This window comes from Harpegnathos saltator, unplaced genomic scaffold (genome assembly GCF_003227715.2).
Source record: "Harpegnathos saltator strain DR-91 unplaced genomic scaffold, Hsal_v8.6 scaffold58, whole genome shotgun sequence".
NCBI lineage: Eukaryota > Metazoa > Arthropoda > Insecta > Hymenoptera > Formicidae > Harpegnathos > Harpegnathos saltator.
Genome location: NW_020230404.1, coordinates 1,902,057 through 1,917,045, shown reverse-complemented (window position 1 = coordinate 1,917,045; position 14,989 = coordinate 1,902,057). Strand labels below are relative to the sequence as shown.

The 14,989-nt window shown below is 40.3% G+C and overlaps 2 protein-coding genes across 7 annotated transcripts; both read left to right on the top strand.

Moving 5' to 3' along the window:
* Positions 1 to 89: 89 nt before the first annotated feature.
* On the top strand, positions 90 to 4,477 carry LOC105189273 (protein FAM8A1). Of its 4 annotated transcripts, none has more exons than XM_025303958.1 (6): positions 90 to 171; positions 1,540 to 1,747; positions 2,548 to 2,682; positions 2,804 to 2,924; positions 3,268 to 3,391; positions 3,619 to 4,477. In XM_025303958.1, the coding sequence occupies exons 2-6, from the start codon at positions 1,558 to 1,560 to the stop codon at positions 3,955 to 3,957; spliced, it is 909 nt and encodes a 302-aa protein (XP_025159743.1). In that variant the 5' UTR covers positions 90 to 171; positions 1,540 to 1,557; the 3' UTR covers positions 3,958 to 4,477. The 4 variants fall into 4 exon arrangements, with proteins under 4 accessions (XP_025159743.1, XP_019699816.1, XP_011149556.1 ...); XM_019844257.2 differs by lacking the exon at positions 90 to 171 and adding an exon at positions 734 to 1,035; XM_011151254.3 differs by lacking the exon at positions 90 to 171 and adding an exon at positions 738 to 1,002.
* Positions 4,478 to 5,384: 907 nt separating this feature from the next.
* Rab6 (RAS oncogene family member Rab6) lies at positions 5,385 to 14,989 on the top strand. 3 transcript variants are annotated; one of them, XM_011151249.3, is made up of 6 exons: positions 5,385 to 5,724; positions 6,342 to 6,400; positions 8,422 to 8,581; positions 8,907 to 9,112; positions 9,511 to 9,577; positions 14,075 to 14,989. In XM_011151249.3, the coding sequence occupies exons 1-6, from the start codon at positions 5,655 to 5,657 to the stop codon at positions 14,146 to 14,148; spliced, it is 636 nt and encodes a 211-aa protein (XP_011149551.1). In that variant the 5' UTR covers positions 5,385 to 5,654; the 3' UTR covers positions 14,149 to 14,989. The 3 variants fall into 3 exon arrangements, with proteins under 3 accessions (XP_011149551.1, XP_025159631.1, XP_011149553.1); XM_025303846.1 differs by having other exon boundaries at positions 9,511 to 9,588; positions 14,065 to 14,989; XM_011151251.3 differs by lacking the exon at positions 14,075 to 14,989 and adding an exon at positions 10,264 to 12,252.

Here is a 14,989-nt window from a genome sequence, read left to right as displayed (position 1 = left end):
TCAGGTTTCTCGCCTGCGTCGCGCACAGCCGAGCGCCGCTCGCCAGCTTGTCCAAGGTGTCTCGAGAGCATGTGCCTTTTCCCACGACGCGAACTCGCGGAAAGTCTCGAATTCGATATATTCGTCGATGACGTTTTCCACTTTTCACGAGCTCTCACGTCCGGCAAAGAGGTACGTCATCGGGGGCCTGAGGAGAACAGCGGCGAGCAACGAAATGTCTCTAGCGCGGCCTGCACCTGTTCTTCGCCGTCACACTTTTGTGTATTTCGTATGTGCATACAGTCAATCTCGTTTGTCGCTCATATTTGTTATTATTATGTGGCACATTTGGGAGAGTCGTCGTGTTACATGTGAAGTTCACGTTTGTTACATGAAACGGAGTGATTATGTATTCAAGAGCGCGGCAGGAAATTATGTGGGAATTATTGCTAATGATGCAGATTGCTAATGCGGACGTTAAATATAGAGAGCGAAGTGACGAGGAAGAGTTGAATCAGTTTAAAGAAAACAAAAGCGTTAGTTTGACGTTTCGGGAGAATATTAAGAATACTCGGCTCACGTTTCGGAGCAGGTGCGATGTCGCAGCTCATTTTGGAGCAGGTGCGATATCGCAGCTCGGTTCGCAGCCGAGTAGAAATGAAATTTAGTAGTAGAGTAGAAAAACGACGCAAATTCGTTGCCTCTCTGTATTGACGAGTCTCTGGTGGAATGATGGTTCTGATTTTGGACAAATTTAACCAGAGTTGAGATCTCTAGCACATAGTGCTAGTCTCGTCTACCAGATGTCTCCCTTGGACATCTGTTTCCAAATGTTTCGCCGACATAATTCCTCCCAAAGTCGGCCGTGAACACGAATCGAAACTGTTGCAACATGCTCGTTCGAAAATTCGAGGGATCAACTAGCCGGACTTTCGTCGCAGTTTCTCTTAGGAGCGCTCTCGGCTTCTCGGCGATCGATTCGCCGCTGGTACACGTGTACTAGCCCAAGGTCTGCTTCTAACGGTGCGTGTTGAGGTCTCGATTGGTCCGTCGAAGGTGCGCTTTAGGCATTGACCTAGAATTTTCCCCGCATCCTCGAGGTCTGGGGGAAAAGCCAACAGCTGTGTGCGTCGCCACGATAATTTGTCGGGCTATCTTGACTAAGCGCGTTACATTGTAACGCCCATTTAGCATTGTACACGTCAGTACGATGAGTAGTGACGGTTAGCGCGTTCACGAGCGTAGATAGATGCGTAGTAGTGGCTGTGATCACGACAGAGGTATTGACAGAGCGTTTCTGCGATTAACCGCGATAAACGGCGTTATCGGTCGCGGTAGTTTGCCTTCTTCCGGTGTTGTTCCTCGTTTGGAGTCGCGGTCGGTCGTTGATGCCAGTGAGGCTCGGTGTGAGCAAGTGACCATTGCCACGATCGTAATCTCGATTGTCACGTCTTGTCAGCGGTCCCGATCAAAAGGGGAGGAAGTCCGGAGGGATAGGCGACGTTCGCGGGAACCGCGAGAGCTCGTCGAGCTGCGAACCAACTTTGTTTTCTTCCGCAGGCGAGCCAGTAGCGTAAAATGGCAGTTGACAAAAACATTGACGACTCGTCGGAGCGGGTGGCCGATGATAAATTGGACCCGGCGGAAGAGAGATCGCAATATTTCAAGAAGCTGGAGAAGTGGCTGAATGAGGTGTACACTTGGCAGAGTGTCGCCGCGATGTTCCCTTATTACGTGATATCGGGGCACGTTGTGAATCCGATTGCCGGTATGAGCGTGGACGAGCGTGTATCGTCTTGAAAAGTAAAAAAAAAAGAAACGTATCGTAGAGCAGGCGACATAAAATATATAAGTGTGAGCAGATACATAAATGTAGAAATGTAAACACATAGATAATTACTAAATGAAATGTAATAAAACGGACATGAAGTAAATACAGAACTAAATAGTACAGAAAGTACGAATGTAAAATGTATGAGAAGAGTTGTAAATTGTGTGTTCTTAATGTAGTAACTTGATTGCACAATAATGATAGAGATTATCTCTGCATATTTAGAGTTGACTTAATATCCGTACGAGAACGATATATTGAGATCTTCTAGCACGTTTTATTTGTAGTGATCTCATGCCGAAGATGAAATACAAAGATAGAATGTTTGAGATAAAGGTGAAGCGTTTTGGTTTCTTCTTGTTCGTAGACATTTCGTTGATCTCTCGTACGAGTAGAAGACAAATAAGATTCGCCTCGAGATACTTTACTGACAAAGTATTTGACAAAAGTACCAAACGGTCGTTTTCTCTCGAATTAATTTTACATCTCGAAAGAATAAACTGACGAGGTATGAGCAAACTCAAATGACCATGCGTTTTGTGTAGTCTGAGTTCAACGGGTTACGATTGTTTAGATAGAAGCAGCCTGCTCTTGATATTGTAACGAATATCGTGGTTGAATGATGTTTATACACACATAAAGGGCCATGCCAATTAATATGATAGAAAGTAGGATTATCAAAATAGCTCGTGTTAATCTTTAGGTTTAGTTCTTCATGGAAGGCTTTATGATTTTAGCTTCATCACCCTTCCAAACCAGTCAGGTATCCACAGCGCCGACCAGGCCAATAGTAGGGAATGCAGATGTGCAAAATGAGAGGCAGAGAAGGCCTCAGGAACCGACAGGACCCTTCCAACCGCCAGGAACCGAAGGTCCGAATGCCCCTCTTTATTTGAGTTACTTCAAAGTTTGTGTCTCACATAAGCATGTTTCTCCGCAATTGTGTTTCTTGCGCCTTTTTTCCTAATTGTAGCTGCGGTTTACTCGTTTCAGGTTACGAATATCGCATCCCTCCGATTTGGAAAAGGTTCGCCGCGGAATTTATCGATTCGGCGATGTTGTTCCTCCTGAAGTTCTCGATCTCGTTTATCGCGATTGATGTCTTCGACTTTATGTACGTAAGATGTGTCATTTCGTTGGAACAACCCACGCTTCGCACGTTTATCCAAAGCTCCACGTCCAATGAGAGTATTTGCATTGCATTGGTTGTTCACGAATAACATTCCCATCAAGATGCGAAACCGTTTTACCGTTTCTTCTCTGTTTGTCTTTTCTCTATAAGCCGTGATTCATTTTCTTCCCCTATTCTCCGTCTCAATTCTGTGTCTATTATTCTTGACATTCCTTCCAAGAAGTCCTGAGAAGATCGTTCCTCCTTCTTCGCATGTAAGCAGCTGTTTTTTGAGCGCTTTGTGATATGCCCGATGTAACAGCTCATAGCGGTTGTCCTTTTTCAGAGATATCGAGGACCTAGATGTATTGCAAACAAATTTGCGTATCGATTACAAAATGGCGCTGGAGATGACTTACGGAATTCTTATATTAGAGGTGATCCATCGTGTAATAGTCTGTATATTTGAGGTAAGAAACACAATTGAACGGAGGAACATGTTGTCAAGTATTATTGAGATTCAATTGAACGGAGGGACATGTTATTGAGCAGTCGAGAGATAATTGAACGTCATTGGACGCTTGAAAGCACTGTCTACTTCAATCTGTCGTAAAATTTCTTTCTAAACGAGAATGTCCTCCTCCTGTAACTCGAAGAAAGAGCGTGACTTTTCTTTTTCTTTTCTGAAACGTCTCAGGCTTTTTGGCTCCAGCACGGCATCTATGGTTTTATCGGAGGCGCTACTCCCGGCAAGTATATGATGGGCTTACGGGTGGTCCAATGTCAAAGTGTAACTCCCGTGGAGCGACCTAACGAGCCGGACGTAGTCCTGGTCACACCCGGGACCGATCTGGGCCTGCCGCTGGCCCTGGGTCGGTCGATGATGAAGAATTTTGTGCTCGCCTTTCTGTTCCCCATCTGTTTCTCATTGTTCTTCTTCAGGTTTAACAGAACCGGCTATGACATCATTTGTAATTCCATAGTCGTGGAGGATGCCTATAGGAACTTAAACAACAACAGAATGCAACAACAGTAAACTGACTGAGTGCTCTGCTGTTGCTGCCATACGCGAAATATTGTGATGTGTATATATAACGGGTGGCTGTGCTTGTACCTATGTATGCATGTGAGTTGATGAAGCGTGTGCATGACGTGTATATATGTGTAAAGAAAAAGGGGAAAAAGAAAAAAATAAATATTATTACGACTAGAGGCTATTCTTCCTGAAACTTACATTCTTGATTCAGGGAAAACCGACTAGATGGTTGTTGTTTTGTTATAAAAAAACGAAAAGAAAAAATGAAGGTACAAGTATAGTTGAATAATGTGATGAATGTTAAATTGTTTCTCAGTTTCTTTCTCCAGTTTCATTCTTTAGATCTTTCACAAGTTTTTTTATTATTGAGGGAATAACTTTGTAGTTTTAATTCCTTTTAAAACATGAAGAACATATGAAGGCTAATCTGCGGATAAAGCATTTCTGATTTTGTAAACGTGTGTATGATGTTTGGAAAAGGATAAATAGATAAAGATTGTCGCGATGAGATAATAATTAATTTTTTTCCAGCTGCATTTTTTACGCCTTTCCTTCGTCGTTTCTCTTTTTTCTTTCTTTTCTGTAAAAATATCGAAATATTGAAATCTTTCACATCAATGGTTACTCTCAATATCTTTTAATCAAGTAAAACCAATCAAAATCAGAAATATAAGACAATTCTGCTATTTACATGTAGCAATAATAATATACATAAATATTGCAATATATATATATATATATATTCTGTACTATGTTAATGCTATTTATCAGTTTCTTTATTTAAAAACATCGCATAAGATAGTCACAGAATATTCTAATAATAGTAAATTATTAATTATTAATAGTAATTTAATAGTAAATTAATAGTAAATTATTAATAGTAATAATTGATAGGGTATCCTATCTTTCAAGTATTCCAAATATTCATATGTATTTAGTGAAGCATGTATCATAAATTTCCTATGATTACCGCAAGAGATATCTCTCAGTATAATTTTAAATACAAACTAGTTTACCGGGCTATGATTCATAGAGGTGAGAAAGAGCAAGAGAGAGAGAGAGAGAGAGAGAAAGAGAGAGAGAGAGAGAGAGAGAGAGCGAGCTGAACCCGTGTGAGGGGGAAACCAACGACGAGGGGGAAGAGCCGAATGCGCGCCATGTTGGAGCTATGCTCTTCGAGCGATCATCCGATACGTCGGAATAACGGTGATAATAATGGCGACAGCCAACCGCAGCTTCGCTGTTCTGTTCTCTTGATCCTCTTCCCACAAAGACTTAGCTCACTTTTTCTCCAGTTATCTCTTATCAATGTGCTGAGATCGGACGCCGCTGGGCGCGCGCGTTCGCTCTCACTCACTCTGTCTCTCTCGTCTCACGGAAGTCACGTGGCGCCGTCTAGGTTCCTCGGCATCCTCGGCAATCGCGCAACGTCACTTCCCAGTTAAACGTGGCCGCCTCGCAAGCTAGGAGTGGCAAGCAAGCGAGTGTCGCGAGCTGTCAAGCGCGGCCTCCGTTCACAGCCTGTGGTAGAGAGACAGTTTGACGAAGAGTTTAATCTCAGCCGGCACAGCTGGTCGCTTAAATGACTCGACGGAACGGCCGTTGAGAGAGCGCGTAATCGATCGTTCGAGTTGTGTTTTTACCCGGACCCGCCGGTCAGGCGCCGCGAGACAGTCACCTCAGGCTGAGAGAAAAACATGTCGTCCTCGGGCGATTTCGGCAACCCGTTGCGGAAGTTCAAGCTCGTCTTTCTCGGCGAGCAAAGCGGTGAGTGTTCCTCCATGGTCGCGCGGAGTGTCAAGTGCCGTTTCGACGATTTGTACGAATCGATTGGGACCCAGCGCTGTCGCGAAGGCCGGTCCCTCGGCCAGACCCCAATCGGGCTGACGACCCTTCTTGCCGACGTCGCCTGGTAGCCTTCTAGGTTATGGATCAATATTCCCCACCGCTCGCGCCGTCCGCGATGACACGGCGTCGCCGTGTATAACTGCGCCCGAGCTGTCTGAACGCATATTTAGCGCTCTGTAATAGTGTTTTTGCTTGACGCCGATACTTTTTGCTAATTAACACGCCGCGTTCGGTGCTTTAAATGCGCGATGGCGATGGCCGGGTTGAATTGCGAATACGGCCCGACACGGGGAGGCCTTCTCCTCGCGTCGAACACGTCGCCGCTCCTAAGCGTCGATCTCGCCCGAACGTGTCAATTTCGTCGGCGTTTCGCGACGTACGCGAAATGCAAATTTAACGAGGGGGTAATACTTCAAGTTTCGCCGATAAATCATTCAGTGCTCCGGGCGAAGTTGAAAAAGAGGGCGATAAAATATACAGATAATCCCTTATAAATAATTTTATCAATAAAAGAAACATGTAATTTTGCATTACAGTCGGGAAGACCTCTCTTATTACACGGTTTATGTATGACAGCTTTGACAACACATACCAGGTATGTAATGACTTCCGTGTGTCCCCTAATGATTAATTGTTGTGTGTGTGCGTGTGTGCACTAATTAGTCATTCTTCTGGTGCATGCTTTCACACTCGCATTACCTTTGTCTGTTTTCCCTCAATATGCATGTGTGTAGGTTGTGCAACGTATGATGCATTGTACATGCTGTGCTATTTTTCAGGACACGACAGTAATATATTACTCCCATATTCATACCACATATTACTCCCATACTCATACCACAAACACTTATTGAAAATATTTTTGTCTCGAGAATTTCACTTTACAATTCTATCAGGAATTCATGTGGCATATGGCTCATTAAGATTGAACAAACTCTTATATAGAGTATAATTCCTCGAGAATTAATGGAACTCGACTGCCATTTATTCGCATGACTCAGCAGGCAGTACTACTTGTCTATTGAACTTTATAAACCCTGTACTGAATGAGAGCCATTGCATTTGCCTATAAACTGTCATGTATGCAATAGTATTGGGAAACCTTCACCCATTGACACAGTTTCTTCAGATAAGAAGGGAACAACAGCTAGAGTATCATGCACGCACTTATCCGTTTAAATCATTTTATTCGCATTTTAATGCACAATTTGATTCGAGATTAGTTCACATCTCGTTGAATAACGATATTTATGTCTGTCAGGTTGAACTTTCCAATTATTTGTAAAGACATTTCTAATTTCAGTCCTGAGGTTCCTAAGAAAAATACTTTTTCTCTCAAAGCACTTTTCAAAAGGACTCACATTCGTGCTGATATCGGCTCTCTCATATCGGTTCATATTTACTTGTTGGATTATATTTTTTTTTAACACAAATACAATCTGCAGTGACCACACATTGTATATTCCCCCTTCCTTACATCCTCCATATCTCGAATCCTTGGTTTAAACCCTCGATTCATTAATATTGTCGACACTAATTTTTTCGTTTGCATAATAAACTACATGTCAAAAGCTGTGTGGGCTTGATTTTATTTTTCATCGCTGTCCTCTATCCTAATGATGTGCTTGTTTTTGATGCACTGTGTACTTGATAACTTGACCGAAAAGTGTCCTTCGAATGCTTGACGACTGCTCGTTACGTTCGTATTTTCTTCTCTTAATTTTTTTCACTCGTTTTGTATATTATAAACGCGTGCAGAAAAATTGCGAGAAAAGACGGAACGAGGAAATTAGCATGAGATTTCATGCTAATAGGAGAGACAATAGGGAACTGAGATATCGATTTTTTCTATTCGACAAAGGTAGAAAAAGACCAAGAAATTTACAAAAGGTCGATATTTCGTTTTCCCCCATTTTTAGATACTTTTTATCATTGTTATCGTTCTTTTGAAATAAATTGCAGTGTTGTACGCTATTCTCGCACCTTTCCAATAATTTTTTCACCATATATTAATCACATGTTTAAAAAAGATTCTGGAATACTTTTCGCTCAACGCGATTGATTTATTGTACAATTCTGCACTTGTAATAAGTTTGGCAACGGGCACAATGTAAATATGCAATGCAAGCGATAGCGTGGAATTATTTAATTGAATTACCGCACCGATGCTTCCTCTGCTTCGAGCAAAAACCTCTTTTTCTTTCACTTGGTGCAATGTTTCGACGTGTCGCTAGTTTTACAGGAAATTTTGTAAGAAAAGTAAATGTGTGTGTGTATACCTGAATTTTTAATGTGTTCATTGCTTTTCAGTTTATTAAGATTTTACAGATCTCTATACAAAATACATGCTTACGTTATTAAATGTAAAAGAAGAAATATGTGTTTTATGTCATTTAATGTTATTTATATATTTATTTTATATTTATAAAAATAACTTATTGCATTGTAATCGAGTCAAGAGTACAATAGTATTGTCCTCTTTTAATGCTAAAGGTTGAGACATTTCCAATTTTGTATTTAATTTTCAATTTTGTTTGCATATCTGAGAATTTCCTTTCCTGCATGACACGAGAGATCGATTGGGTAATTTTAGTATCGTGATCCGGTGTGTTACAGGCTACGATAGGTATAGACTTCTTAAGCAAAACTATGTATCTCGAGGATAGAACCGTGAGATTACAGCTATGGGACACAGCGGGGCAAGAACGGTTCCGCTCTCTGATACCTAGTTACATCAGAGATTCGACAGTCGCGGTGGTTGTTTACGATATTACTAGTAAGCACCCGGTATATAAGGAATACGTGTACCGAAAAGTCGTACGCCGGTAGCAGCAAATTTTCTCTCCGAATTCCACATTTGTTGACTAAATAGTCACCTAACAATGCATTAAATTTGATCTTAATTTTGTCGCACAATAATAAAGTAGGGGAATTAGCAATCTTCTCAATTTAAATGCATTTAATTCGATCGGAGAAGCACATTAATGGTGATGACAATGATGATAATAAAACTAATATTGTTGTCTGGCTGCCGGCAAACGTTTTTATTGGTACATACAACTGATAAGCGAACTGTAAGATTAAGATTGCGTATTCGTTAGACGCCAACTCGTTTCACCAAACATCCAAGTGGATAGACGATGTGCGGACTGAAAGAGGAAGTGATGTGATAATTATGCTAGTGGGCAATAAAACAGATTTGAGTGACAAGAGGCAAGTCTCGACGGAGGAGGGCGAGCGGAAAGCGAAGGAACTAAATGTGATGTTTATCGAAACTAGTGCTAAGGCTGGCTACAATGTTAAACAGGTATCATTTCACGCTTTTCTAGGTTGCATATTTTATGAAGTACCATAAAGTCTGCCTTAAGAAAAGAAATGTTTCTCTCGCGTGTTATTAATTTGACAAGTTTCCCATCACGCTATTAGAATTATTAATATCTAGATTTATCATTAAAATCATTTGTTTGATATAATGGTCAATTGTATTGGAGATACAAGTACTCCAAATTAATGTTCTCCAAAATTGTGGATTATCTCACGGAGAGTTACCGTTTTACATCTAAATCGACAAATTTGCAGTGATTCCGTTAATCCGTCTCTCTCATGGAAATGTCAGCAGACGTTAGTGAGACATTTGCACGGAGAGTCCTTTCCGGACGGAGAGCAGGGCGGAGTGTTATCGTTATCGTTAATTATTAATTTTAGCTGTTTAGAAGAGTAGCGGCGGCTTTGCCGGGTATGGACTCCACCGAAAACAAGCCTCCCGAAGACAGTATCCTTTGCGTAAGATACTCACTGCATGCATTTTTTGCATGACACTCTTGCAGAGACATTCACGCGGCGACTTCATTTCGCGTGTACATAATTCTCGTCGCACCCGTTACTCCCACGGATCCCCCACCCACGCATCTTTTTACTATCGACTTTTCGTTATTCCTCACTCACCTTCTCCTCGAGTCGAATCGACACGAATCGCGCGCTTTACACCGTCTCTATCTATATATCTGCCTCTCTCTCTCTCTCTCTCTCTCTCTCTCTCTCTGCAGTTCTCTCTCTCTCTCTCTCTCTTTCTAGTTCTATTTCAAGTTTTCATTTGATAATGGATATTAAATTTCACTTGATTTCAATGTTATCAGAGTATAGCGGTCTTTTTTCAGGACACCAGAAACACGAGATTCTCATCGGTTCTTACACATACACACACACACACACACACACCTCGGATTCGTTGTCTTGTCCGATATATTTCTTTCCAGGATACACTGGAGACATCAGATTTTCATCGGCACGTGACCCACTTTCTCGAATTTCTGTTGCATTTTTCCCACCTCTGACAAACTGTCTCCTCTAATTTCTCACTCTTGATTTCAACCGGATTTATTTAGCTTACCCGCCGGACGTTCCATTTGTTTGCGTTTATACTTTTGTGTTTTCCTTAATACGTTCTTTAATCCGTAGTGCAAGAGGTAGTGCTCAAGGACACGCCAATCGAACTGAAAGCCTCGGAGAGCAGTTGTGCATGCTAAGTCGTCGTCGGCCTGACGGTAGCAGGGTATCGAATCGAAAGAAGCATTTGATAAAGCTCGCGAATGGGGCCCGAACCGTCTCAGAACAGCCTTTGGACCGGTTTGGTGCATTCATTTCGAGTGCGATTAACCGATTTATCCGCGGAAAATTTCCAAGGGGGCTTCTCTCGATTTTTTCAGTAAGAACTTTATTCAGTGTAAATGATAATATATTAATATTAAATGACGATGCTAGCAGTAATATCAATTTATTATTATTTACTCGTGGAGAGAAAAGCAGAATTATATTTTCGGAAGATCGGCACGGAAGGGGCGGTCCTTGGAAATTTTCGGACGGTACACGCATATTTACTTATATATCTCGTATTAATAATATTAATAATATTAATTTATTCATTCGCGCCTCGCCCCCGGAGCATAAAGCGATGTAATTCTATTTCCGTTCGATGCCCTGATCGGTAGACAAGACACACTGAGCTAAGTTAACTTATAAGTTAATGACCTAGGTCGTATATAGGATACCGATTGCATTCGGCCTGTGCCCCTCGCGAGGCCTAAGGGACCACGCGGGGGGTCACCGCGCGCACTGAGCAGCAACGATTTCTTATTAAAACGAGAAAAAAAAGTACAGCTTCACACAGTAGCTTTTAAGACTGCTTTTACACAATGACGTGTTTCCGTATGTTAGCCGACTCGTAGAAAGAGCTGTTAACCCTCTCAGCCCTGAATCTTGAGGCCTCTTAGACCTTTCAGCCGTAAATGTGACCTCTTTCGAAAGTACGGGCGTCCTTTTTAGGAGCTCGCGAAAAGCCGGAGATTGAGAGTCGGCCTGCGAATTAGAAGCGAATTAAGGAGTTGTTGTAGAAAGCTTGACATTCTATCGTAAAAATGATCGCGCCGGGCGAAATCATCCGACGATTGAAATTAACAGCGTGCAACGACTGCAATTGTTTAAAAACGATGACTCGTAATTTTTATTATTTAGATTTATCGAGATAACGATTGGAACATTCATCGTATCTCTTAATTCTCGTATGCTATAAATCGCGCTATAAATATAAAACAAATTACGCTATGAATATTTTGGGCATTTCTTTTGGGTGAGAAATTTTCTAGCTTGACCAGGACTTTCCTCCTCTTCGTATGGTGTGAGTCAGAGCTACGAGGGTTAAGACGGCCTTTATGAATGTCTCAGAGTTCACCTAAGTCTATCTCGCTTGCTAATATTGTTTAATTGATCTATATTATTTTTTTTTACGCATACAGGTAAATATACGTCGATAGTTGCTCAAACTCACGTTATGATTGATCGGATGATAGAGTCTGCCAGTCTTTTGCGTCTCTCATTTATCGCAATTTTCAAGAACGAATTATTATTAATTATCCTATTTGCAATACACGAGAGAAATATATATGATACGTTGCTGCATTTGAATCCACGATATTTCGACGCTATTGAATTGGTTCGAAGTCTACGAATAGTAGAATATACGCGTTGCGTAAATGCAGTCACGTCGACATAATTATCTCAATAATAAATTACCTTAGACTCTTTTAATTGTAATGAATTAAGCTCTAAAGGCTGATAGTGCAGATTCTTACTCTATCGGACGTTGTAGAAAAAAAAAAGTAATAAAAAAGAAAAAAAGAAAGAAGCCCCGACGCGCAATATGTTAACTATCGCTGAACGAAACTTGAAGTACATACATATATAAATCGAAGGCGAAAGAGAATTTGGAAACAATTTTTCTACGGTATTTGTGGATAATTAGCAGCTAACTATATCTTTTTCCTACGAATACTTTAAGAGTACAATAATATAAACAATCCTGTACAGTCCTGAACTTAAACGTGTAATAATCAAACCATTGCATATTTTCTTTTCGTCGAGACCTTACTCGTGCATTCATTTTTTTTTTTTAATCAACATGATTTCATTAACATATTTACGCAAAAAGAAAACCGAAAAAGAAAGGAATAATGTTATGTTTAAAGTTGTATAGAACGATAATTTGAATAACGATAGGAAAGAAAAAACTCTGATTTCTATTAAGTTAATTTTAATATCTCATTTGTTGACAATTCGTCTACCATTGTAACGTTTTAATTTATATAAAAAAGGAATCAGTAAACATTATTTTTACATTGATTTCTTGCCCGCCGTATTCTTTGCTTTCCCCTCTGTACCATTCTCCCTTATTTTCCGACTTACGTTTTTTGAGAATATTTATTCGAGTGCATTTCATTCCTTTTTTGCTTTGCTTGAGGCTTGCATATTTTTTCTTCAATCGTCTTTTCTCATATTAGCCCTTCGAGGAGACTGTCAAACGTAGTTATTGGAAGAGAAAAGTTACGAAAATTAATTCGACAAGTTTGTAGAAAAAAAATTAATATATACATGTATATTTTTTAATATTTTAGTGCTTTTAAAGAAATTGTTTGTATCGAGTTGAGTTGATAATATATCGATGGTTAATTACTTTGTAGCACTAGGAAATTTTCGAATTAGTCGTATTTTAATCCGACCTTTTTCCAAGTTTTCGATGGAACATATCTATTTTTCGTTCTACATTCTGTGATATTTTGCTTCGCGGCACACTTCCTCTATGCTTTTAAAAAGCTCATAACACGTAACGTTATGATACTCTCCGTCCCGTTTTTGGACTTTTATACGCTTTTCGATATTGTCACTCTTTAGCTTTGATAGGCAGAAATTAAATCGTGGTGTGTCGTACACAATCAAGTTAGATTATTATATCGCTGTGAAGGATTATTAATTAGAGGTAAATCGTGGGAAAATTAATCACGAGAGGTCGTCGATTCGACAGCAGCGATTATCAAGTATAATTGACCGATGGATATCTAAAAATGCTATGGATAATGCTAGGAAAAATTGCTGAGGAAAATTTGTCATTGTCGTAGTATCACTAAGGACTGCATTGTATGTATCTTTATCATGGTTTGTATGGACTCATTGTAAACGTTTAATCGAAAGCATCGACATGCATTGATTAAGTTTAAGGCTACCAATCAAATGTTTACCAAGTGCAATAATATATTTATTGGCCAATAACATTGCCAAATTGCAAAAATTGCATCAGTTCTTGCTATCTTCTTTTTCAAAACACATTTACACCCTTTTTCTTTTCTCGGCGCGACAACAGAAACTGAGTAATCCCGTCCGAATTGAATGAGTAGAATTTTATCGAATATATATCAAGAGTCATACGCAAGAAAAGGAGGTGTTAACGAAAAACGTGTCACACATGTACATATTTTAGGAGTATATAAAACTGTTATGTCTCCTTGTACTTTTCAATTTATATCTCAGATTTTACATGTATATAATTCTAATACATATGTCGTTTCTTTCAGTTTACTCATACATATCAAGCTATATATTTGTGTATAATCTGCTTTTCAATTTCGACATGTTTTAATTTGTTGCTTGTATCGATTTCAATATGTTTCAGTTTGGAACGTTAATATTTCTCAATTTTCGATTTCCCAATGTACACCGCGCGCTTGATTTTAATTTACCTCAATCCGATATTTATCTTGATATTTTTATTTCGATGTATTTGTATCGTAGTCAGGACTACAGGATTTAATTATCTTTTCCATAAAACGTCGAAATGTGTATGTGTGTGTATATGAGAGGGAGAGAGAGCGAGAGCGAGAGCGAAATGAGATTACCGTTTGAAGTTGAATAAGAATGCACACGCCTTAACAGACAAAAGCAGCTGTCGACTTGCAGAATCAATCGCCGATGCAGAACGGCTCCGAGTCGGAGGGGGAGAGCGGCTGCATCTGCTAGGGAGATTCGTCTGTATCCGTGGAGACAGGGAAACGAAACAGGGGAAAGAAATCGCGGTCAATCTCCCGACACGAATCATCATACCATTGCGAGACGCTGCTGGCTTCTTCTGACGTCGATAAGGGAACAGGGGCCCTTCGTCGCCGAACACACGGGCCCTAAGTATCGTTTCAAGTGCTACTAGACGAACTCGAGCGATATCTAATACTAGCTACTTGCGTTGTTTTCGGGTCGGCTTCGTGCAAAGATAAAGATAAAGATAAAGATAAAGAAAAAAAGAGCAAAAAAACAACATACACGCACACACATAAAAAAAGAGACGACACCCTTTGCGCCGAGGGTGTTCCCCTAGAGAATCACTCTCTGTTTAAGCTTGAAATGATGATAGCTGTGGTATCCACGTGAAGCCTCTCTTGCTATCCCTTTCAGCTCCTGGTCGGACTAGTTCAACCCTCTCGCGTCGAATTATAAATATCTCGGGGCGGAACGCGGTTCTCGCCAAGACACCGAGGTCGCAAGTACAAGTTTGATATTTTTTCAGTTAACGCGGAAACAGTGGTATCTTTGTTTGGTTGTTTCGTTTGGTTGGATATCAATAATGTAACGAGAACAATTAGGAATAATCGTGGAATTATTATCGTAGAGATCGACATTATTATTGATAGTGATGTTTGCAATGCTTGTGATAACGTGTCTGTCATTGATTGGCGCGAGATGGTTACTGGAATGAATCGTCGTAGCGGCGTTTGTCTCGACTCCAAGCAATATCTCTCAGCTTCTGATGAATCTTACATATCATCATTCTTATAAAGTTTCTAATATTTGGTATCGAAACCCTTTA